The sequence below is a fragment of the Takifugu flavidus genome, chromosome 9 (assembly GCF_003711565.1).
Source record: "Takifugu flavidus isolate HTHZ2018 chromosome 9, ASM371156v2, whole genome shotgun sequence".
Classification (NCBI taxonomy): Eukaryota; Metazoa; Chordata; class Actinopteri; order Tetraodontiformes; family Tetraodontidae; genus Takifugu; species Takifugu flavidus.
The window spans coordinates 10,506,735-10,529,029 of record NC_079528.1 but is presented as its reverse complement, the minus strand read 5'-3'; the positions used below and the strand labels follow the sequence as shown (position 1 = coordinate 10,529,029).

Genomic DNA, 22,295 nt, shown 5'->3' with positions numbered 1-22,295 from the left:
TTCCTCAATATGTTTTTGTATGTTGCGTCATGAAGAATGAACAAGAGGCACATGAATTGTTTATCTTATTATTCACACATTTACAATTTGGGTACAAAAAGAGTTGAACATTTTCCCTTAATCTGAGGCCGAAGGCCACAAATAACGCAAAGAAAAAAATGTGCATATTAGAAGAAATCACCACCATTAATGAACATGCGTTGCTGCCTTTATTTCCCAACTTACACCTTTTTTTGTTTTTTTTTAATTTTTCTTCACTTTTCATCTTTAGGTGGTTGATTACAAAAGAGCTTTCCCTAAAGTTTGGGCATCAATTTTACGGTGGATTTACAGTACAGTGGCGTATATAAAGGCAAATGTGAGATCAGGAAAAATAAAAATGCTGGAACCAGCAGGTTTTTTTAATCTGCATTTTTGTCAATACATTTTGGTTTTTGTGGTTAGAACTCAGAAACACATTACAATGCAAATAAAGTAAAAAGTTTATGTTGTGTCTCCGCGTGGAGATTATTTTCCTATTTAGTTATATACTGCAAGTGTCTTATTTGAATAAAAAGAATAAGGAAAAGCATAAAGTGGGCAATAAGTGTCCTCTTTCCTTGTTGGAATCTCACTGTGGTCAGGCTGAAAGATTCATTTCAGTCTTTCTTTGCTTCAACAAATGCATCACTCACCGTTCTGGGCTGGTTTCATCCACTCACATGACTCTTTTTCTGGTCCAAACACGCCACTGTCCATTTCATGGATCAGAGAAAGTCCTACTGTCTTCATGTTGGCCGGAAGTTTTCTATCCTCACAGAAAAAGCGCACGATGCTTGTTGATCAGATGGGGTTTGGGCTCTATTCCCTCTCCTCGGCCCAGGGTTGGAGGTTCTGCAGGGCGTACAGAGAGGAGTTGTGGGCACACAGTGGGTCGGACACCGCTGATTCGCCGAGGGACTTCTGGAGGGCGGACTGCTGCAGCTGCATGATGAGGCGATTGGCCTGCTGACGCTCCGCTTCCCTCTCCTCGGCGGTCTGCCTCCTAAAAAAGGTACATTAAAATTTATGCGCAGTTCAAAGCACCCGGAAATGATCTGTGTGATCGTAAGAAGTAGTTTAAATTGCAAAAGCACAAATGATAAATAACCATCTATTAGGCTACTGCCGGCTGAAATGAGCAAAAAAGAGTCAGGACTTCGCTTTACTTATGTATCATGCTGATTAAGAGCACATTAAATAGAGAGGCATTAATAAGAAATAGGCGAAGAAGCAGAATAAATAACAGAAGAAATTGCTCATTTATACTTTTATTTCTTTTAAAACAGTTTTTGTTTTGCAGATGTAAAGTCACGTGCTAGGAGCGCAGTTGACCGTAAACGGTGCGCAGAAACTACAAAAAGTTTATTTTGATCAGGTTAAAACATGTTTTCGGCCCAAGTTAAAAAATCATAACAAACCGCGGCGTAACCGCCTGCAGGATGTGACGTGTGATAGAAATGGCTACTAAATTGGCGTGTTAGGTGTGAAATTCCATACCTCCATTTAGTTCGGCGGTTCTGGAACCAGGTTTTGACCTGTGCGTCTGTCATCTTCAGACTCTTGGCCAGGGCTGCTCGCTCGGCGCTGGCCAGATACTTCTGCCGATGGAAACGCTTCTCCAGCTCGCAGATCTGGACTCTGGAGAAGGAGGTCCGAGGCTTTTTCCGTTTTGGAGGGGTTCGGTTCTGGTACGGGTGTCCTATTCGTCGTGTGACAGCGAACGGCACCAGAGCTGCTGAAGCGGACACAATCAACGAATTCAGCGATGAGAGGAAGATTAGACTTCATATAGCAGCAAACGGACCAAATGCACTCCCCATCTGTATGGAAATTCACGGTCATATATCACAGAAATCCTTCCTGTTTGACAACTATTCCCTATTTAGACCGTGTAAGCCTGTGTGAAAAATGTGAAATTAAATTCATTAGGAAATATGAGTCTGGCCAAGCGGTGCAGAAAGTGCGATCAAAAGAATAAACAGACCAGACGTCTTACAGATGTGATTCCACACAACCTTTACATCGGAGGCCTCTGCTGTTAAAATCGTCTTCGTCCAACAGCCGTACCTGTGGCATGTTTTAAAGCCATTCAAAACCAATTAGTTCGTAGTTTTCTTTAGCGTTTTGTTCAAAATTAAAAATGTTTTATATTATACTTCTCATTTAAGACGGTATTGTTTTTACTAAAATGAATTTTGTCCACAGGGTAAAATCTATGTTAGCTCAGCTATATTTTTAAACTTATATTTTTAGGGTTTGAGAGTTTCATTTAATGTAAACGATAGTTTCGGATGATTTTTTTTTAAAATATAAAAATGAAGTAATGCGGTCAAATAGGCAACAGTGGAAAATATTCGCAATCAAAACAACAATGACAATAATGTTGTTAATCATTTTAAATCTGCCAGGCCACCATTATTTAACTGTACATCCTGTATATCGTTGTTTAGATAGTCAGGATAGAACCGAATATTTTCACATGTTCTGTTGCATTTTCCTTTTAAAACATTAAGATAATAAGAATAGGAGCCTATTTCAAGCAACAATAACCTACCTGATATTCTGTCTTTGGCGAATCTGTTTCCTATCCAAGGGAAACACAACCCTCCAAACCCAGTGACTGCACTCTGAACGGGAGCCGGGGGTCCCGTAGCTGTCATGGGTCTGTGGGCCGGTACTCGAATAACTCCTCGGCTGCCCAGACTCCTGTTTTCCGCGTATGAACCCGATGCCTCCATCGAAGGCATTATGCCGGAGAGGGAGATAGACAGCGCGGTGTACGAGGGCGCGCTGGCCGCGGTCGGGCTTCCTAAACTATAATAACCGTCACTGACGTTGCTCGAATCGGATCCACTTTGCCTTCCAGCTGTGCGGCCGTTTTCCGGTTCCGTACCACCTCCCAAGATCTGGTCAATGCCGAAGCTGATGGGTTCGTGATTTACCGGCTTTGGAGGAGGGCTCGGCGCACTAGGTGATTGTTCCATCCTCGTCGTTTTTTCGCAGAAAGTGGGGGAAAATAAAGAAGTTTTCAGGCCAAAATCACAGCAAAGTCACCCAAAGACACCGCCAGCCGTTTCTCCATCGTTGCCCAGACCTCTGCCAAGTGTCCAGCGCGTCCTCGTTGCCTCTTGCGGGCCTGTGTAAGGACTGGGTCCTCTACAGGCTGCGCTCAAAGTTTGATGGGCGTTCGGAGAGATATGACGCGCTGTCCTCCCCTCAGCGCGTCAAAATGCTGCGTCCAACAACTCCGTCCTCCTCCGAGCGTCCTCCTCCATCTATTGGCTGGCGCCACAATGATTGATTGAACGTTAATTGCGTTAGGCCCAGGATTCGGCACAATAACCAATTTTCCCCATAAAGACAGACTTTAGCCTTTTATTCCGTCCAGATATGCATTTTTATATTTTGGTCGCATGCTATTATTTACTGAAGTCATCTGTTTTCATTATGGAATAATTGAGACTTTATAGACGTTTGTGTGGCATATATAAATAGTAAAAAAACAACATCATTGCACCAAAGCTCGCTGAAGATCAATGGTTCTTGTTGAACATCCAATATTTAATCGTTTCAGCCAAATTGCATTTTGTCAGTGATTTGTCACTCTCCCGCTGAGCCCCGTAATGTATTCACTCTGTTCACAATGATAACTTTTGGTCACATACAATATACGCTATAAAAACAAAAACTTGTACTGTGTGACGTGATTAATTGACGTTTTTTGTCTCGTCGATTGATCCATATTTGTTCTTGACAAATAACAAAACATCCTCCTGAATTTCTCTCTTTTCTGTGTCACCTTTTACACTATTACCTCACACATGGAATTCGTATGAATACTCACGAAATAACGTTATGACTGCATTATCATCCAAGTATCATCCAAGTTTTCCAATACATCTTCAATGTATAACTTTTTAGCACCCCCCCCCCCCCCAAAAAAAAAAACATTCTGTTGTTTAATATTAATTTTGGTTACACCCAGCAAAATGAAACACTTCCACTCATCTTATCTTGTGCGTCGTTGTTAAATCCTTCCAATTTCACTCTTTAACCATTTGATGATGCAAAGTTAGAATTAAACGTTATGTAGTCTTGAGAGAAATAGGCTACCACTTAATATTTTCACCAGATTTTACTTTACCACAGCACCTCTTGAAAAAACCCCATAGATGTGATGAATAGAGTCTGTGATCATCTTGCCATGTGCACGTTTTGTCCGTCGAAGGAAAGTCGCCCCGTTGAACACTGATAGTGAATCACCAGCACCCATTTGATCACGGAGAAGCTTTACGTAGCCGTATTTTATTCCTGGTATCCAGTAGCACATTAAATGGCCTGACAAGCGAAGGCCACGGGCTACCTCAGATAAAGTGTCGGGGCTCTGGAAGAGCTGCTTACCGCTCAGATTCAATGTAAGAGGCGCCCAAAGTGACCGGATAATCACATTTTCACTAACTTGTCTCAGGGACAGACAAATGTGCATCGCGTTTGGAAGCGGCAGGTGGCTTTTTAAGATATCACATTACACTACATTAACCCGCTAATGACAAATATATTCATTTAGTGACAACGAGGCTTATATTTATAGGCTTTTAAAGGATCACTTCAACCTGATCGCAAATCTTTGTTTTTGTCGGAGCACAATTTATGGTCAAAGTGAAGAAAATCAATTTTATTTCTTTCTTTTTTTAATCCTCATGTGTTTTCCTTTTTAATGCAGATATATCCTTAATAAACTAATAGTCAAAATTAAGAGATCCGGTCATGTTACAAAATAAAAAGAGGAATGTACAGATAGATCTGTAGGGTGCAATATATATTTTAAAACTCGCCCTCTTCTTTCCTTTCACAATAAAGTCTTATGAGGCCATATGAGATTGGACAAGGCCCGAGGTGTTTGTTTAGCAATATGGACAGACTCTGGGTGTTGGCTGCTTCACCCTGCCATATGTGAGCTCACCAGTGGGGAGAATTGGTCTGTTGGAGCTGTCACGTTTATGGACATTTTTATGTTTCTCTTGATTTAAAACAAACTAACAAACAAACAAACATCAAAAACGCAATACAATAAATTTGACTAGAAACCAAGGCAGTGTTTTTGATCCACGAAGACTTTTAAATGAATTGAGATGTTTGTAATGATTAGGTGGCCACTGCTGGGCTTCATAAAAGTTGCTAATATTATCTTTTCATCCCGATTCCTCCACTGTGGCCTGAGTCCGTTCAACCCTGCAAGGAGCAGACGGGGTCCCACCGGTTGTGGAGTGTTAGTAAAACGGTGTAATCCAAAGATTATGAGTGATTATGGCACATTATCTTTGACCTCCCGGGATAGCGCCGTGACACCGCTTACTGAAAAGAAGCCTCTGCCCATGCCTCCTGCCATTTTTGGATTTATTGATGTGCTGAACACTTCATTGCCTTAAGAGAAGGCAAAACACCAAGTTACCACACGAACGCACAGAGACACGGACGTTAAAGGACGGATTTCTTTTATTCCCAGATATCAAGGTTTCTCAAACAGACCGCACGAACAATTAAGTTGCGCATTAATCCTCATTTTTTTTCCCAGAGGCAATAAAAATGCTGACACTATGATTCAAAAAGTCCAAAAAGAAACGACAACAAAAGAGTGAAAGAGTGCGATTTGTTTGAGAAATTACCACTTGATCTGCATAATCGGGGGTCTGGGCTGCAGCTCGGTACCCGGGGGCTGCGTTTTTATTGCGCGTCTCTTCGCCGTTATCAATTTCAGCAGCGCGCCTGACTTTTTAAAAGGGGGACGAGGCCGGCTGCTTCTGAATAATGAATGACACGCTTTTATATTGTCGCTAAAGTGCCCGTGATGTTACAATATGAAAAGGCAGCGGTAAGTAATAGTGCATTTAAAAGGGATGTAGTGTATTATTATGATGTAAAAGAGAAGGAGAGGGGTGGAAGAGGAAGGGAGATGAGTGGATAACCTAGAGAGAGAGAGAAAGAGATTGTTTTATTACAATAAGAGAAGATGAGTTTGCCTCGCAGCGAAATGGGGACCAGTTAATGAAACTTTACCGCAGCTAACGATTTCCCCTCCCTCGCTCTAAAAACCACCCTTATGAAATATTTAAACTATTTAATATAGGTATTATTAAGCTGAAAGACACTGGAACCGGCCATCTGACAACATTTACAAGGCTATGGATTTTTTTTTTAAAGAAAAAAGTTGGGTAAACAAAGCAGCCTCCCTTCCTGCGGTCCACGTAGAACAAAGATGTCTCGTAAATCACACTCACATTGAGTGTAATATGGAGAAAATGTGCTTTAGTGTTGGAGGACTTGATTTACTATCATTTACACTTTTCTGCATACCACGCCGTCCATATATTCAGAGGCACATGTAGCACTTTAAGAGGAACAGCCAATCAATTTATGCCTGTATTGTCTATAATGGAGGGAATAGCCTACTGTGGTCCTGCGTGTGTTTATGTATGTGCGTGCAGGATTGTGTTTCATATTGACATGCTCAGTGGGATTGTTGGATCAGAAGAGAGGAATGGGATCCTCCATTAGGGACCCAGTCAAGGCAGTCATCCCGAGACTGCCACTGGACTGCTGCTCCATGTGCTGTATCTACCCGCTTTATTTCCTGAAGAGCAGATAAATTATGTATGATGTTGATGTAAATTGCAAATCTATGGGTTGGTAAATACAGAGAGATTTAAATATAGTGGCATCCTGAAAGTCCGTAATCAAAAACCTTGGAGATAATAAGCAAACAGAGAGATGTTTGGTATACAAATCAGTCACGGGGGCCTTTTCCCCTGCAGGTATCAGAGTGCACATTTATCCACATAAATATAACTTGATATGGTAGATAGTGAACAGCAAACTCATGTTAGGAACCTATACGCCAAGACTCTGTGTGCAAGGGTGGACCGTGTATTCCTGTCTGATGGTTGAATGCATGGCTGCTCTTACACGCTGGTTAAAAGTCAGGGAGGGAGAAAGAGGAGGGAAAGGAAGAGGAGGAGAGACGGGAATAAGCAACCGCACAGACAGAGAATTATAGGGATGGACGGTGAGCAGTGGGCAAAACAGGATGGCTGCGATTGAGATGTGAGAGAACAGTTAAAGGATTAATGGGGATCATTTGAAGCTGATGATAATTGAACACCTGGCTTGAGTTTGGACAGGAATCTCTTAGCATTGTCTTGCCTTTATCTTTTCTGAGTGCTGAAGTTTCACTGCTGCTTTTAAACAAGCATTTTTAATCAGTGATCAGAGTAAATGCTTCTCAGATGGGCCTGCCATCGACAAAATGACTAATGCTATTAATAAGTGCGTGTGACGTTTTTTTGCTTTAATGCCTTAAGACTGATTTATATGTGTGCATGCTAGACAGGGAACGTGCTGCCGAGGGTTTGTGTTAAGAGCAGCTGAGTGCTCCTGCACGCCCCTGGATGTGGCGCTAATGTGTTAATTCATTACGGCATGAAGTCAGTTGCATTGTGTCAGACCCGTGTTTCCCATCTCTCACTGTCTGGATTCTCTCCGCCTCATAAAAGCCGATTATCCTGCATGTCGCCAAAGTTCCACCCATTCTCTCCTGCCTCTTGACCTCCTCACCCCTCCTGTTGCCTGCCTGTGGGGCGCTCGTGCAGGGGAGGAGGGGAGGGAGGGACAGAGGACCAGCTGCCACCAGCCATAGTGCTGTGGTGCCTGGCAGAGGGAGCTACTGCAGCCCCCTGCTTTGCTGGGCCTTCTGGCCCCTCAGGGTGGAGGGGTGGGGGCACCAGCCTCATGCCACCAACCCCACCTGTCTGGCCCCAGGCACAGGGGTGTGACCTATTAGATGCAATCATACAGCCATACATTTATATTACTGCCGGGTGACTGAAAAAATGTCAGCCGCCCAATGCCCTTGTTTGTTGGGTGTTTTCAATGTTGGGTGAGATATCACGAGCCTACGAGTTTCCAAATAACCCCGTGTTTAAATGTGAATGAAGCCATGACTCCCGGCCAGTTGTCGTCATTTTGTTGCTTTCCTGGATACCTTCTATTGGTCAGATACAAATACACTGGGCCACTTTGCTTTTAGGCGTGAAAGAGCGAGAGCTAAGTGAGGCCACTCCGGAGCACTATTCTCTATATTGATTTCCCATTATCAGACCCCAGTCCCTGTGGAGTCATTAGTGTTGGGATCAAACAGACAGACAGAGAAGGAGACTAATACCAGTCACTTACACCAGCGCGGGGAGATCACCTTTCCTCCCTGAGGCTAGGAAGGCCAGAGAGGAGCAGAAGAGCAGAGGAAACGAGGAAGGAGGGGGGTAGTGGATGGACGAGTGGAAAGGGGCTAACAGATGGAGACAGCAATATGTAGAGAGAGAGGAAGAGGGAAGAGGTGGAATTTTGCCGTGAAACAATCACGGGCTAATGAAAGATGCTATTTGATTGCTTTATTTGGCTGTTCTGTTCCGCCTGTCGAAGCGGAAATATCTTGTCTCGCTGCCTCGGTCTCTGTTCTCCGTCCTCACTGTTCCAGCAGCATGGGTGCCTCATGTTATTAATTTAAGTTTTTATGTTTTTCACTGCAGTATGACTTTTCTCTTTGTCCAACATTGTAAAGCGCAGCCAATAAAGCTCCTGGCCCTCCTTGCTGTCAATAATTTTATGGTAAATGATGCAATGATGAATGGGTTTCATGTACTCGGCAGCTGTCCCCATACTATGGCAACAAAGAAAGAGAGAACTGGAGAGGAAAAAGTGAAAGAGGAATATAAAATGTGAGATGCTCATTTTGGTCCCTTGCTTCATAATTTCTGTGGATGTATTTATCCTCTATGGATTCAGGGGGAGCAATGAATTCGTAGTATGAATCAACACCATCCATCTTATTCACTTCTGCCTGACAGCGAGCCCTGGAAGTAATGGTCAGACTACCCACACACACACACACACACACACCACACACACACACACACACACACACACACACACACACACCCACCCACACACAGCTCAGATGGGGGTGACCCTGGCCTGACTCCCCTGCTGACCCCCAATCTGTTCCCCAACCTCACACCATAAGAGACCGAGGCACACTGGGATGGGCACACGCATCTACACACTCGCACACCCACCGGCATGTTGCACAATGTGTGATCTGATGGATATCTCCTCAGACAGTACCATGTGTGTGGGCAGTGGGTGTGTACGCACACTGTGCATGTGTCTAAGTGTGTGCGGTGCCATACCCTCTGCCCCCTCCCACCGGTGTTAATTGATTCTTGGTGCGCTTTGCTGATTGGTGTGAGGACCCCTAGAGGCGGGCCCAGTCTTAACTGATGCCCCTTTCCCATTTGTGTGGCATGACATGCACACAGACGCACACTTAGATGTACAATAACACGGTGTGTGGGAAAGCGCTTATGTTTTTCCACATTTAAACAACTGTGTTGATTATATATCCACTATACACTTGCACACACACACACACACACACACACACACACACACACACACACACACACACACACACGCACACGCACACACACACACAGACGGTTTTTAAAGGGGGGTTTCACACCCTGATAAATAGGAAGCTGGCTAGCTGACATGAGCAGATTGTGGCTCATATGAGATGATTCCCATAGAAACAAAACCAGTCTTAGAGGAGATTCACGAGCAATATAGGTGGGCATAGGTGTGTGTGTGTGTGTGTGTGTGTGTGTGTGTTGTGTGTGTGTGTGTGTGTGTGTGTGCCAATGTGTGTGGGGGAGAGAGAGCCAGAAAGACAGTAAGAGAGATGAATCTCTGGTTATTAATTTCCAGCCGCGGCCCCTGGGTGAGATGTTAATATAGGGCTGATTGTGACTAATTTCTTATTAATTGCCATCAGCGATTACACCGTGGCCAGTAATGTGGCTAATTTGTTGAAATGAATTTGGTTTTCCAAGGCATTTTAATTGCTGCAGGTGGCGGCTTCATCTGCACACCATCACATTTGTATCCCAGCACATTACTTCTCAAGTTGCACACTTTGTTTTACACATATCACCGCACGCCTATTGTCTCCCTACGTTTCTCCTGCCTCTTTATCTGTGTACACACAAACAAACAGCCTCTTTGCTAATCCCACAATATCTTATTCATCAGGTTTATGTATCCTCCTACATCCATATCTCTCCACACGTTCATGATCATTACAGTGGGGATGGAGGGACATTTTACTTGTTGTCTTTGTTTGTTGAATGTTTATAGCTTCCGTTAGCACAGTCTCAACGACCACTGAGGAACCAGTGGATACAAAATCTAAATCCCCCTATAAAAGAGAAGTTGCCCTCTGGGCAGCCATAGCTCATAGTTGGCCTGATTTAGTGGCAGCCTGGAATCTGGGCTTGAATAAAGACAGAGCGAGCGAGGGCAGAGTGAGTTAGAGAGAAAGAGAGAGAGGGAGAGAGAGAGGGAGGAAAAGATAGCTCCCCGTGTGATAAATAGCCCCGGCACTCTCTATTGCATTAGCCGTCCGGGCCGATAGATTGCGAGCCCAATAGACCCAGACGTATGCGATTGGTTTCTCATATAAAAGTTGCATATTAAATTCCTTCACAGGACTGTGCCCCCCAAGCATGAAGGAGGGAAGGAGGAAATGGGAGTGAAAAAGCGTGAATGTGGGAAAAAAAAGAATAGAAGAGTGAGAAAAAGGCTTTTTATGAGAGGGGAAACAGAGTTGGGGAACACGGAGACGAAGGGGGATACGGAATGGCGGAAGAAAACGCAGCTTGATGGTGGAAAAGACAAATGATGATGTCATGTGTTTAATAGGTCCGTGGATATTGGGCGATGAGTGCGACCATACGTCCACTTAATCAGTATTGCTTCTCAATGAAGATTCCTCCCGCTTTGCTCTCACCCCCTCCTTCTCCTGCTCTCAGCCGTTCTCCACATGCTAACGACCTCTCTAATTGTTTCCAAGCTCATTAAGATGCTGATGTTTTAATAGTAATTAATCCGTCATTTGCCTGCACGCAAACATGAACAGCTGAGGTTTGTTCATCGTTGTTTCAATGCACTGATAATGCGGTAGCCTAGTCAAAGGAGACAATATCCTGCTAATTTAGCTCATCACTGTTAATTGGTTGTTAAGTGCCTTTAATTACCAGGCAAGCTTTGGGATTTAGGTCTGCAGAAAGGAGGGGATCACCGTGATTGTCCCTGCTTCTCTAATGGTTCTTGTGTGAACTTTGAAAACTGGAGTAAATAACCAGAGGGTGTGGAGACACACGTTGACCCTGTTCTGTTTTACATCGCTGTTTTCCCCCCTTTTCTCCTTCTCCTTCCTTTCTTCTGTCCTCCTGTCCATTCCTCCATCTCCTAGCTCGTTCTCCATGATATTATTAACTCATTAACTTTTTTCATTATTTTTAATAAAAGATGAGTTATGGCTTTAGCCTGACTGTGGCAGCAACCCCTCTAACACCCTCCTCCTCCTACCCATCCTTTCTCTTCAACCACTTCCTCATCGTCCTCCTCCTTGTCCTTGTCCCCTCAGCTCCCTCATCTTCCTCCTTTCCTGGCCATATTGCATCCGCTTTGATTTGTTTGACCCTTGAACTGCAGTTTTTGACCTCAGTGTTGCTGGATGCTACCTTCTGTCCATCTTCTTTGCTTTCACCACAGTCACTCACGTCTATCAATCATCTCTCTTTCTCATAGCGCTGAGCGGTCTGTAGATGGCATTCATAAGATTTATGATTCATGATTCTCTCTTCTGTGTGTGAGTGTTTGAGGAAGAGGATAGAGAGAAGAGAAAGGGGAGATTGAGGGACAAAGACAGAGACTGGAGAGAGAAAGAGAGGAGAAGAGGGCATGCTTTTCGATGACAGGGTTGAATAATGACAATATCTATGATTGATAGCTTCTACACAGGTAGTGTGGTGTGTGTACTGTGTGTGTGTGTGTGTGCCTATGCCTTTGCGCACGATTGTGAGAATGAATTCAAGTCCATATTTTTGTTTTTTCAAACATTGATTATATGTTGAATAAGTAATGGTTTTCCTATTATTTGACATGCCAGTGGTTAGTGGGGACACGGAAGTCAGTGAAGGAGTTGAGGTGTTCTAAGGTGAAAGCTTAGCAAATGCCTTTCAGACACACAGGACCACGGACACGCAACATCTGGTTGTTGTTCTCTTCCCCCGTGTGAGTCAGATTTTTTAAACAGCCACTTAAAAAGCACTTAAATCTGACATTTGGATTTGTTATTTTTGATAAATAACACATCTAAACTGTACATGGGAATGATTCAACGGTGTAATTGCTGATTGTTGCTAAGTGATCCCTATTCTGCTGTTAATGGCAGATAACTAAATCCCCTCTTTGTACGCCAGCAGATGAAAGTGACCATTCCCACAACATTCTCCTGACTTGACTGAAATTCTGACAGCGACAATCTAAAACAAGATCTGAGCCAAGGGGCAACCAGGGCGGATGACATCACCCGCTCAGCGTGCTTGGTGAACGCTCCCAACACCTCCTGCATGTTATGTTTGCAGACCTTTTCTGGATTTAAAAATAATTTCATGGTGAATGAATATTGGATGACGTGAAAAAACATCCAAGCGTAAGATTTGACCCCTGTTCTGCAGTCAGGATGGATTCTGCGTGCTTCTGCTGCACGTTCTCCCTCAGCAGCTGCTGTCAGCATTCTGAGTGTTTATTGTCTTAAGTCCTCAGAGAGGATTTTGACATCATTCGTTAGTTCGCAGCCAACCTGTCCCAAGTTCTGTTTTTCTGTTTGCTTCATTGGAGAAATTCACAAACATTTCATTTGGCCTATTTTTGTTATTATGGTGCAGCGTAAAGGAAAAATAATGTTTTTTTTCTTTTCCAATTACGGACCGGTTGGAGAAGGCTGGTGGTGGGTCTGCCTTTCCTGAAGTGATTATCTCCACCTCCCATTTCTGTGCTGTGGCCTTCAGACTGAATTCTCCTCCCACTTGGTGTAAGAGCACCAGAAAATGCACTGGGTACAATAATAACAATCATTTCCATGTCTGTTTATAATAGGATGGTATATTATGTTTGTAATGGGGCAGCAACGGGGCACCAATAGTTTGATCATGTGTCTGCTTCAAATATCGAAGCAGCTAAGGACAGGCGGACCACAGGGTCGTGTCCAACTCTGTAGCTTTCAACTTGTTTATGCGTTATTTTGAAACAGCACTGCGTCCAAACCGTCGTCTCAGTGATTGTTTTGTCTAGTCGATTATGAGCAACGGCTGCATATTTTCCACTACCCCTGTGTTAAAGTGAGAGATCCATACCCCAAATTCTGCTCCTAATGCGTGGATCGCTGTACCCCTGGACAACACTAGCCGATTAAGGCTTTAGTGTTCACATTTGGAAGACTGTCATATTTGCATATATGTACCTGTTCTGAGTCCCACTTTTCAGACTGTAAAGCTTGTGCAGGTGCTGCCTTTGGTTACTTCAACTCCTCTAGTGTTACAGCAAAAAGAAGAAAAAATCTGCTATTATCAAGCATCAAAATCCTGTTGACCAAAATTACAGACCTGGCTTAAGAAGATCACATATCTGATGTGTGAGGCTTTTACAGAGCTTTGCCACATAATAGGATGGAAATCAGACAGGTGTAAATACCTGCTTGCAGAGTCTTCTGTCCTCCCTGGACAACCATATAAATCAAATTTATCCACCAAGGAATTTGTTATACATGGTAGGTTGGTGCAAATACAATAACATACTGATTTCATAAGGCTTGCATACTTTTCACGATGGTAACAATAAAAAATGGAAGATATTTCAGCTTTAAATGCTCCTGGGGAATTACACTGTGTTCAGCAGATGCCTGTGAATGTCTGATACCCCTCAGCTAATCCAGTCCACACAAATAAGAGCCGGAGACGTGACCTTAACGCCAAATATTTCGACATGGATTTGTGTGCTGTATGGTAAATCTCTCCATTAGTTTGTAGCATGCTGACATTCAGATAGCTATATCATGTACAGATCTCTGCTAGCAAAAGAGCTGGAAGTGTGGAGAAGGTTAAGTGTTAATGCAACAGTTTCAGGCAATGCGCGCTGACAGCTGTGATGAATTATTTCCATTGCACTTTTGTTTACACTCACATGAGGTTTGGTCTATTATATCACAAGATAATTTCTCGCCGTGCTTAACAACCAAACAGTGTTATATGATGTATTTTTTTATCTGATCTGCGCATTGGGACAGTGCAACAGTACCTTTAAAAAAAACAACAACAACAAAAACTCTGCTTTCCATTTCATTCTTCAAACAGTATGGTGTGATCACGTGTTCTACATACCAATGAGTCTCTCAACTAGTCTTAAATATTATTTATGCATCCTTTAAATATCAAAACACAAACATATAAACACATTTTCTTTCTCAGTTCATACAACATTATATAGCTGAAACTGGATATATGAGTTGAAACAACAGGCCATTTAGTCCTGTATCATTTAATCAGTTGTTCATTTGTGAATCTGGCTTTAGTGATGTTTCAGTTTTATTAAAAATAAAAAAGAGAAAAAGCATCCTGATTGTTTTGGTCCTGGGCAGATGTGCATAATCTCCAGGTCTGCGGGTGGAGTGATTGCTAAAGGACAGAGAAAAAGGCACGATTATTAAGAAAATAAGGTTTGTACAATTATTAACGGTACATTATGCTGAAAAAAACCCCAAACCAAAAAACAAACTTGCTCTAAAGAAACGAATAGCATCCTATTTTGGCATAATTTGTGCATTTTTTTATGTCACGCAGAGAGAAAACTCTTAGGACTGCGTGCTTGAGCTCAGAAACTGCTGCAGTCACACTTTTCTGAAATGTTAATCTTCATTGGAGCTGTCAGTTTTTCCTGCCAACAACGTAATAGTGGAAAACTGTTGCAAATATGTCTGAAGCATTCACAAAAGCTGAGAAATGAAGGAACCTTTCCGTAACGATCAACATATTAACAAACTTAATGGCGCCGTAAGTATATTCCCATATGACCTGGTGATTTAGAATGGCTGGTGGTGTCTGTGTGTCACATTTCCTTTTCCCCAAACCTGAGAGAGTGTCTCCACAGGTACTTTAAAGGCTTCCAAAATGGGCTTTGAGTTTGCTGTCTTCAGTAGGGCTGATGGAGTCTACATCCATCTGCCTCACCAGGACTGGCCCAGTGCGATCTGTGCACAGGTAAGACGTCTCAGCGTGTTTGTGACGTATAACATTTCTGTTTTTATGAGCACAAACAAATGCCAAAGCTCTAATGATCCACATCTGAAAATGAGCCTGTTTGTGTCCATGAAGTACCGACTTACCTTTCTTTGATCTGATGACCTGGTGTCACTTGTGTATAGGACTCTGACTCTCCTGCTGCTTATTTTGCTGAAGCCGAATGGTTTGATTGACTTGTCCTGCTGTGCACGTCGATGGGACGTGCTCGCACAGCAGTGCCATCTCGGTAAACTCCTCTCTTGCTGGGAGAGGGAGACAGAAAAACTGAGAGAACCCACATATTCCCACAGCGCCTTAAACATTTGATTGTTTAGGCACAGCTCATAAGGGGCCAATTTCCGAAGCTCAAAAGCATTTGCAACCTTTTTCTGCACCTTTACCTGCTGGTAGTTTAGGAGAGGGCCGACAGCCGCAGTCACTGTAGGACGGGCATCTGCATCTCAACAGGCGCGTGTAAGCTGACCGAAAGTCCTTATTGAGGGCTCCATAGAGAATAGGGTTGAGGGCTGAGTTGGTATAACCCAACCACAGCACAATGGAATATTCCGGTACTGAGCTCGGGTCGGGATGCTCTTTCAGGCCCAACACTGTGAAAAGAATGAAATATGGCAGCCAGCACACGATAAAAGCTCCTATCAATGCAGCCAGTGTAACGGTGGCTTTGTGCTCCCGCAGAGTCATGGCCGAGACACTGGGAACCGATGTGGTTGTGGTGGACGATCTGTTCCTGCAGTTGTAGCTGGCGATGCAAGTGGGACGGGTCCTGATGATGCGTTTGGCCTGTGTCCGTGCAATGAGAAGGATTCTGAAGTAGGTCCAGCACATTGCCAGCAGGGGTATGTAGAAAGTTAGAAGGGAGTCGGTCAGCACGTATGGTCTGTTCAGCTCAAAATGACATTTCCTCTCTGGGTGGCCGGGACCCTGATTCTGCACAGTCCCATTGACCGTGTTCCACCCCATTTGGATGGGTAAAAAAGACACAGCTAAGGACACTGTCCAAACACTGGCCATGGCTACCGCAACCCTCCAGGGCAGCACCAGTGAGGCATATCTCAGAGGCATGGTTACAGCAAGGTAGCGGTCAACACTGATCACCAATAGAGTGAGGATGGACGCAGTGCAGAGCATGACATCCATGGAGATGTAGAAGTTACAGAATACCGGCCCAAGAGGCCAGTCGTCGCTCAGCTGCAGGAGAGCAGAGAAAGGAAGGACCAGCAGGCCGAGCAGCAAATCTGTCGCAGCCAGCGACACAATGAAGCAGTTGGTCAGACAGCGGAGGCGTCGGGAGGCACAGACAGCCAAACACACAAGCACGTTACCACCAACAGTTAGAAGGATGATGAGGGAGAGGAGGACGCCCAGCACCACACTTGACAACATTATTTCTGGTGTTTCACTCTGAAGTCGTCACTTCACTGAGCTTCATTGCTATTTTTTTCCATTTTAGTTTTCAATCAGACGACGAGCCTCACTTTGGGAAACATAAATTATTATGTAAGATTTGAAATATTGTGATTAATAATGCTATTAAATGTGTTTACTCAGAGCGTTTTGCTGCTGCCATTTATTTAATTAAATAGAACTAATCTAATCTCGACGTCTCGGTGCTCAGATGATTTAAATGATCACGTGTGATTGGGCGACATCTCTCCTCCCGCCAGTCTTTCCGCTGTTTGAGGTGTGAAGTCACTTGACTGGGTTTTGCTGGACCTCAAACTACAGCAACCTGGTCAAGTCAGCATTGCAATTAAAAAAAAAAAAAACTGGCAACAATTTGGTTGGACTTGGATATCTGTCTCTTGACAAATACTGTCATTGTGGTTGCAAATCAGCACTTTAGCTGGCTGTTATAATGTCTGTGATATCTGTTGAACCGTCTGCTTTTGCGATAATGATCCGTGGAATCCCTTTGGCCTCAGCGGCATCTTCTCGGGCTCTGCTGCCACCTTGTGGACAAACGACAGAAACGCAGTTAGTAATATTGCAAAGCCGTTTAAACAAAGACTGCGGTTCTTCTCTTTTACAGTACAATATGTCCACCTAAATCACACGAATTAAAGGTACCCAAGTGCAGTGAACAATGACATTAATAAAATGACACACTCAACATGATTAATAACAAAAGCGTTTTCAGTATTCCAAGAAACCATTAGGTTTAGGGTTATATAGAAATAAAAGAAATTAACAAAAACGATTTTTCTTTTACAAACATCAAAAACAAGAATAAAACAGTCACCTGGAGTATAGTATCAATGCATTACCAGAATTTAATTCGACATCTCATTTAAATAAAATTAATCTTCATATGGCATTTTTCCAAGGAGGGCTTGGCATGGCTGGTGTTTAATTCGAAAGGCTAAAGTCTTGTGTGTCTGATTGATGATATTAAAGAATTTGCCAATTGTGTATTTATTCTGGATGTCTGTTTGCATTTTCCTGATGACACGAGAAAAAGCAAATCTGGCATTGTATAACAATTAGCCAATAAATCTGTGACAACAGAAATCAAGATGGATGAACGCTGTGTGGGCGCAGCCTTGGTTGAGTCGGGGACAAGATGGTCAACAGCGGAAACATCCATCATGAATGACCCTGAACGACCATAGAGGTGCTGCTGATACAACCATCTCACTGGCCATTTTTTCATAATTTGTAACCCCCAAACTGTTATTATTTTCTATTATTTAAAAATAATGCTCATTGGGAGGATTTGAAAGTGGGAATTCTTTCTTTGCAAACAGGGCATAGCTTAATGGAATTAATGAAACCTTTAAAAAATATAATTTAAAAAATAATATTTTTTTTAATATAATGTACAGATTTTACTTACTGCTTACTGATGTCCTCATCCAACTTAATTTAGGCATTTCCTCTGCTGGTCATGGTCTTAATTATTTCATATTGGATCTAACTTGTTTTTAGAAAGTTCAGTAGTTCTGATTCATCTTAGAGTGCAGCTAGTTCAGAATCTTATTAGTTTCTTTGCAGAAACAACATTTTGATGCATTATATTTTAATGAGAATCATAAAGAAGTACAAACATATTTAATGTAAAGAATATGGAGTTGAATTTGATCTATTTTAACCTGTCAGAGTTATGTTGACACACATGATATTCTCTGCAGAAAATAAAGCATTGCTCGTTATAACAACACTATTTGAGCACTATTGAGCGTTTCAGTGTTTCAAACATTTTATGCATGATGTTGTTGCTTTGAGCTCCCAGTTCTTGAAGAATCCATCTGCACGTTAGAGAGGGCAACATTTTTGTAAATGGATACAGTGTTCTGTCCTTAATGCCCCCTTCCAGGACTAAAAAGATTCAAATATGCAGGAAAGGCTCGATCTGCCATTACTTATTGAGAGGCCTGGTGAAAAGAGCCTGATGCGGTTGTGGAGATGAAAGGCAGGCTGAAAAGAACTGGCCATCTTTCTCAGCATTGACGTTATTTACCCCTCTGCTCAGGCTCACTGCCTGATTTGTCTGATTCTGTGAGATTTTCCAAATACCAAGTGTTCCTCTGCCGCACTTTGAATGGACACATCTGTTTTCGTACAAATAAATGCAGCGTCGTAATGGTACATGTCTGCCAGTGTTTACACAGTGAGGAAATTGCCCCAACATTCATATGAGCTCAGAATTTTCAGCAGGGCCTGGCATAATCGTTTCATCTAAATTAAATCATTCATTGAATGCGTTTTGCTCATCTGCCCCCTACTGTTCATATTATGTAACGCACTTAATTGGGAGCACTGGAAGAAAAACTGGCTGTCAAATAGATCCAGTGATTTCATGTACTTGCCAGGAATATTAAATATATATGTATTTCTTGTGCATTCCCCATACACATGAACAAAGCATGTCAGGATTATTTTATTGGGCAGATAATGCTGGACAGCGATGTGGTGACAACTCTGTCTCATTTCCACTGCGTTTGAGAAAGTTGTGAGGAACCAAGGTTTTGATATCTGGCACTCAAAGGGACATGGATGAGCTGGTGGAGGTGAAGTGTGAAACCAGGTTACTGTGATCACTGAAGATGTTACCAAGTGGGAGCAGATAATGAAAAGAAGTTAGCCAAGGACAGAGTCCTGTGGCACACCACATGCAGATGGAAAAAGGTTGGAATTGGTAGTTCTTCATCTGTGCCGTCTGTATGCGGCTTAATCCAATAGAGACTAGCTGATTCAGGAGGTTGCTATGGGAGATCGTGTCGAAAGCTGCGGTCAGGTGAAGGAGGATGAGTATGGTGAGACGTCCGGAATCTGCTGCCATGACCAGACCTGTTTTGGTACTATGATGAGGATGGAAGCAAAATTAAAACTGTTCCTAGAGGGTATTGTGAGTAAGGTGGATATGACCTGAGATGCAAACAGGTTTTCCAGTAGCGTGGGGTGTAGCCCAGTGGCGTATTAATCTGTTTTGGCCTTGGCAATAGCATCTTTATAGTTCAGCAGGAGGCTGTGGTAAATGATGTCGCCAACATTTCATTCTTGCCGACTGCCACCACAATACGGCCTTAAAATTATGAAAGCACTCTTCCTACCAATAGCGTCCCTATAACTCTCAAACAATTATTCTATTATAATTCACATGAGCACCAAAAAGGTGTCTCATTCACCCTCTTTCTAAATGACTTAATGACTTTTGCTAATCAGAATTTTGTAAATAAGCCAAAACCTTTGTGCAGCTGTGGGTCTGTCTATTTATGGGGCTTTGTGAGACCTGTTAGGAGAAGTGATGTGGTCTGGGACAGTGCGTTGCTTGGAAACAGTTACATGTCATGGCCAGTAGAGGGGACCTGGGGACTCTTGAAGTGTGGAAATATACCGGCTGTGAGTCAGATAGGCACACTGCACACTGGTCCATAAAATATGGATAGATATGAGCAGCATGTTGCAAAGATGTGCTGGTGAGCCAGCCCTGACCTTAGCGTACCTCTTACATCACACCTTCTGCAGATGGTGCTTCAGTTGAATCAACAACTCTGTAGACACAAACCCGCATACACTCCACAAGCACTCATTTTTACAGAAAACACAAAGCTATGGAAATGCAACCTTTCAACAAAAAAGCCACAGAAGAAGAAATCTATACACACGATCGACCTGTTTGTGTGTGGCTGTCTTTGAATGTTACATGTTACATTTGTAATAAATAAATCAACAGGGCATTGTAGTTGAAGTATTACACAGGTGTGACAATGGAGAATTTTTATTCATTTAATTTACAAAATTACATCATTTACAAATCCGATTAACGTGGTCCTTTTGTAAATCGCTCGGACCACTGCGAACTCTCCACCACCTTGAGTCTAATTTGAAATAAGGTTGTTGCACAACTGTATCCTGACACCTAAGTTGGACAATGAACAATGTCAGAACATCCGGTGATGTGTGTTTCTTCATAACCACACATAACCGCCCTCATATGGCTTCTCTGGCCTCACTTAACACACACATATTTAACATTGGCACAACCAAACTGTAAAGCTTTAGAACCTGGTGCTGACGGGTTTCTGCTACAAACAATGCAGAAAATTAGTTAGAGGTACGAAGGATTCAAAATGTTGCTGTGGCTGTTTCCCAAATGTATTAAGCTTAATTATGCTAGAATTGTATTATTAGAAATTGATTTTAGAAAGCAAAATGTAGAAATTCATCAACTCACCTCAGAACTGCTTTTCCTTCTCTGTCACGTCTGCCCCCGTCGCTTTGCACCGCGCTTCGCTCATCAAGTGTGTGTGTGCGCGCGCATGTGTGTTTGTGTGTGATGGGTGTGCAAATGTGTGGGGGGAGAGAGAGGAAGAGAGAGAGAAAGTAAGGTTCTCTCTTTCTTCTTTGTCTACATCACCTCCATTATTCTTTTCTATCTCTGTGAGATAATTTGGCTGTGAAATAACTTTAATAGCTGCTCCATTTTCTTATCACGCCTTCTCACTTGTGCGACGCTGTTCCAGCTGCTGAGATAAAGCAGGTCCTTCGCATTAAAGTGGGGAATCAGCTGCATCCAGCCTTTATCAGATGGAGGCAGCGGAGGAAGTCAGGAAACATGGGGGGAAGGCGGGAGGATTCGAACCCTGTTCCGATCAGAGCCTTCTGTGTCCTGCTCTCTCTGTCCGACCCACTTGGTCTCACACACATCATTGTTTCTATATATTCCCAACACCACTTCATCAACACTTTTCCCACAATGTGGCATTTCCTTCCTTTAATATATCCATTCAGTGTTTTAACAGCAGCATAATACTAATTATAATATCTTTTTTGCATTTTGATACCAATTCCTGCCAATTCCTGCCAGTATTTCAGTTTGCTTGGCCGTCTCAAAATTCTAATTAGCGCTGAGTTAATTCAGTCCCACTGTTCTTTTTAATTAGTTTTTTCTCAGTTGGAAACTGTCCCTTTTTTTCCGCTTCTCTCTGTTTCCTCTCTCTCTCTCTTTCTCTCTCTCTCTCTCTCTATCTCACACACACACACACACACACACACACACACACACACACACACACACACCACACACACACCACACACACACACACACACACAGACACACACCTCATTAACTCTGTCATTGCATTAATTTACCATATAAGACCCTCCAGATGATAAACTCCAGCAGCTACTTGTCTGGACATTTTATTGACATAAATTATGTCTCGTGCTGTTCATTTCTATGCTGGGAAGAAGAAAGAAATGGTTTATAATGTATATACTTTACTACTTTACTCACTTTAATCTGCAGCTAAATAACATGTTCAGGTTAATAGTATGTTTGAAATATACTGCAGCCTGACTTCAGTGAGGTAACATCACAACAGGGAAGGTGGAAATTAATCTCGAACTACCACTTTTGAGTTGGATTAGTCCTCAAGATACTTGATGAAAGCAAGCAAATCCCCACAAAGCGAGGTCGCCTTTCACAGGCCCATCTTCTGGTTTAATCAGTAAATGTAGGTGAGGTGAAGATGCAGGGCTGCGAGGCCAGAAGCAGCGGGGAGGCAAGGTTGAAGGAAT

At 42.9% G+C, this 22,295-nt stretch overlaps 2 protein-coding genes across 5 annotated transcripts; both read right to left on the bottom strand.

Annotated features, from left to right (window-relative positions):
* Window positions 1-46: 46 nt before the first annotated feature.
* Window positions 47-3,230, bottom strand: LOC130531366 (T-cell leukemia homeobox protein 3-like). 2 transcript variants are annotated; one of them, XM_057043346.1, is made up of 3 exons: window positions 2,576-3,230; window positions 1,519-1,753; window positions 47-1,024 (listed from the first exon to the last, which is right to left on the bottom strand). In XM_057043346.1, the coding sequence occupies exons 1-3, from the start codon at window positions 3,003-3,005 to the stop codon at window positions 841-843; spliced, it is 849 nt and encodes a 282-aa protein (XP_056899326.1). In that variant the 5' UTR covers window positions 3,006-3,230; the 3' UTR covers window positions 47-840. The 2 variants fall into 2 exon arrangements, with proteins under 2 accessions (XP_056899326.1, XP_056899325.1); XM_057043345.1 differs by having other exon boundaries at window positions 1,519-1,756; window positions 2,576-3,228.
* A 10,986-nt stretch (window positions 3,231-14,216) lies between these two features.
* On the bottom strand, window positions 14,217-21,214 carry hrh2a (histamine receptor H2a). 3 transcript variants are annotated; one of them, XM_057043697.1, is made up of 5 exons: window positions 20,950-21,214; window positions 15,656-17,224; window positions 15,359-15,539; window positions 15,104-15,223; window positions 14,217-14,651 (listed from the first exon to the last, which is right to left on the bottom strand). In XM_057043697.1, the coding sequence occupies exons 2-3, from the start codon at window positions 16,656-16,658 to the stop codon at window positions 15,418-15,420; spliced, it is 1,125 nt and encodes a 374-aa protein (XP_056899677.1). In that variant the 5' UTR covers window positions 16,659-17,224; window positions 20,950-21,214; the 3' UTR covers window positions 14,217-14,651; window positions 15,104-15,223; window positions 15,359-15,417. The 3 variants fall into 3 exon arrangements, with proteins under 3 accessions (XP_056899677.1, XP_056899675.1, XP_056899676.1); XM_057043695.1 differs by having other exon boundaries at window positions 15,359-15,517; window positions 20,950-21,164; XM_057043696.1 differs by having other exon boundaries at window positions 15,359-15,517; window positions 15,656-21,192.
* Between the last annotated feature and the right edge of the window lie 1,081 nt (window positions 21,215-22,295).

Excerpts from the sequence above, each read along its gene's own strand:
- LOC130531366 (XM_057043345.1), bottom strand. The coding sequence starts at position 3,005 with ATGGAACAATCACCTAGTGCGCCGAGCCCTCCTCCAAAGCCGGTAAAT. Across the intron at positions 1,757-2,575 it reads CGCCAAAGACAGAATATCAG|CAGCTCTGGTGCCGTTCGCT; the intron begins GTAGGTTATTGT and ends TGTCCGCTTCAG. Across the intron at positions 1,025-1,518 it reads AACCGCCGAACTAAATGGAG|GAGGCAGACCGCCGAGGAGA; the intron begins GTATGGAATTTC and ends TACCTTTTTTAG.
- hrh2a (XM_057043696.1), bottom strand. The coding sequence starts at position 16,658 with ATGTTGTCAAGTGTGGTGCTGGGCGTCCTCCTCTCCCTCATCATCCTT. Across the intron at positions 15,518-15,655 it reads CTCTCCTAAACTACCAGCAG|CAAGAGAGGAGTTTACCGAG; the intron begins GTAAAGGTGCAG and ends TCCCTCTCCCAG.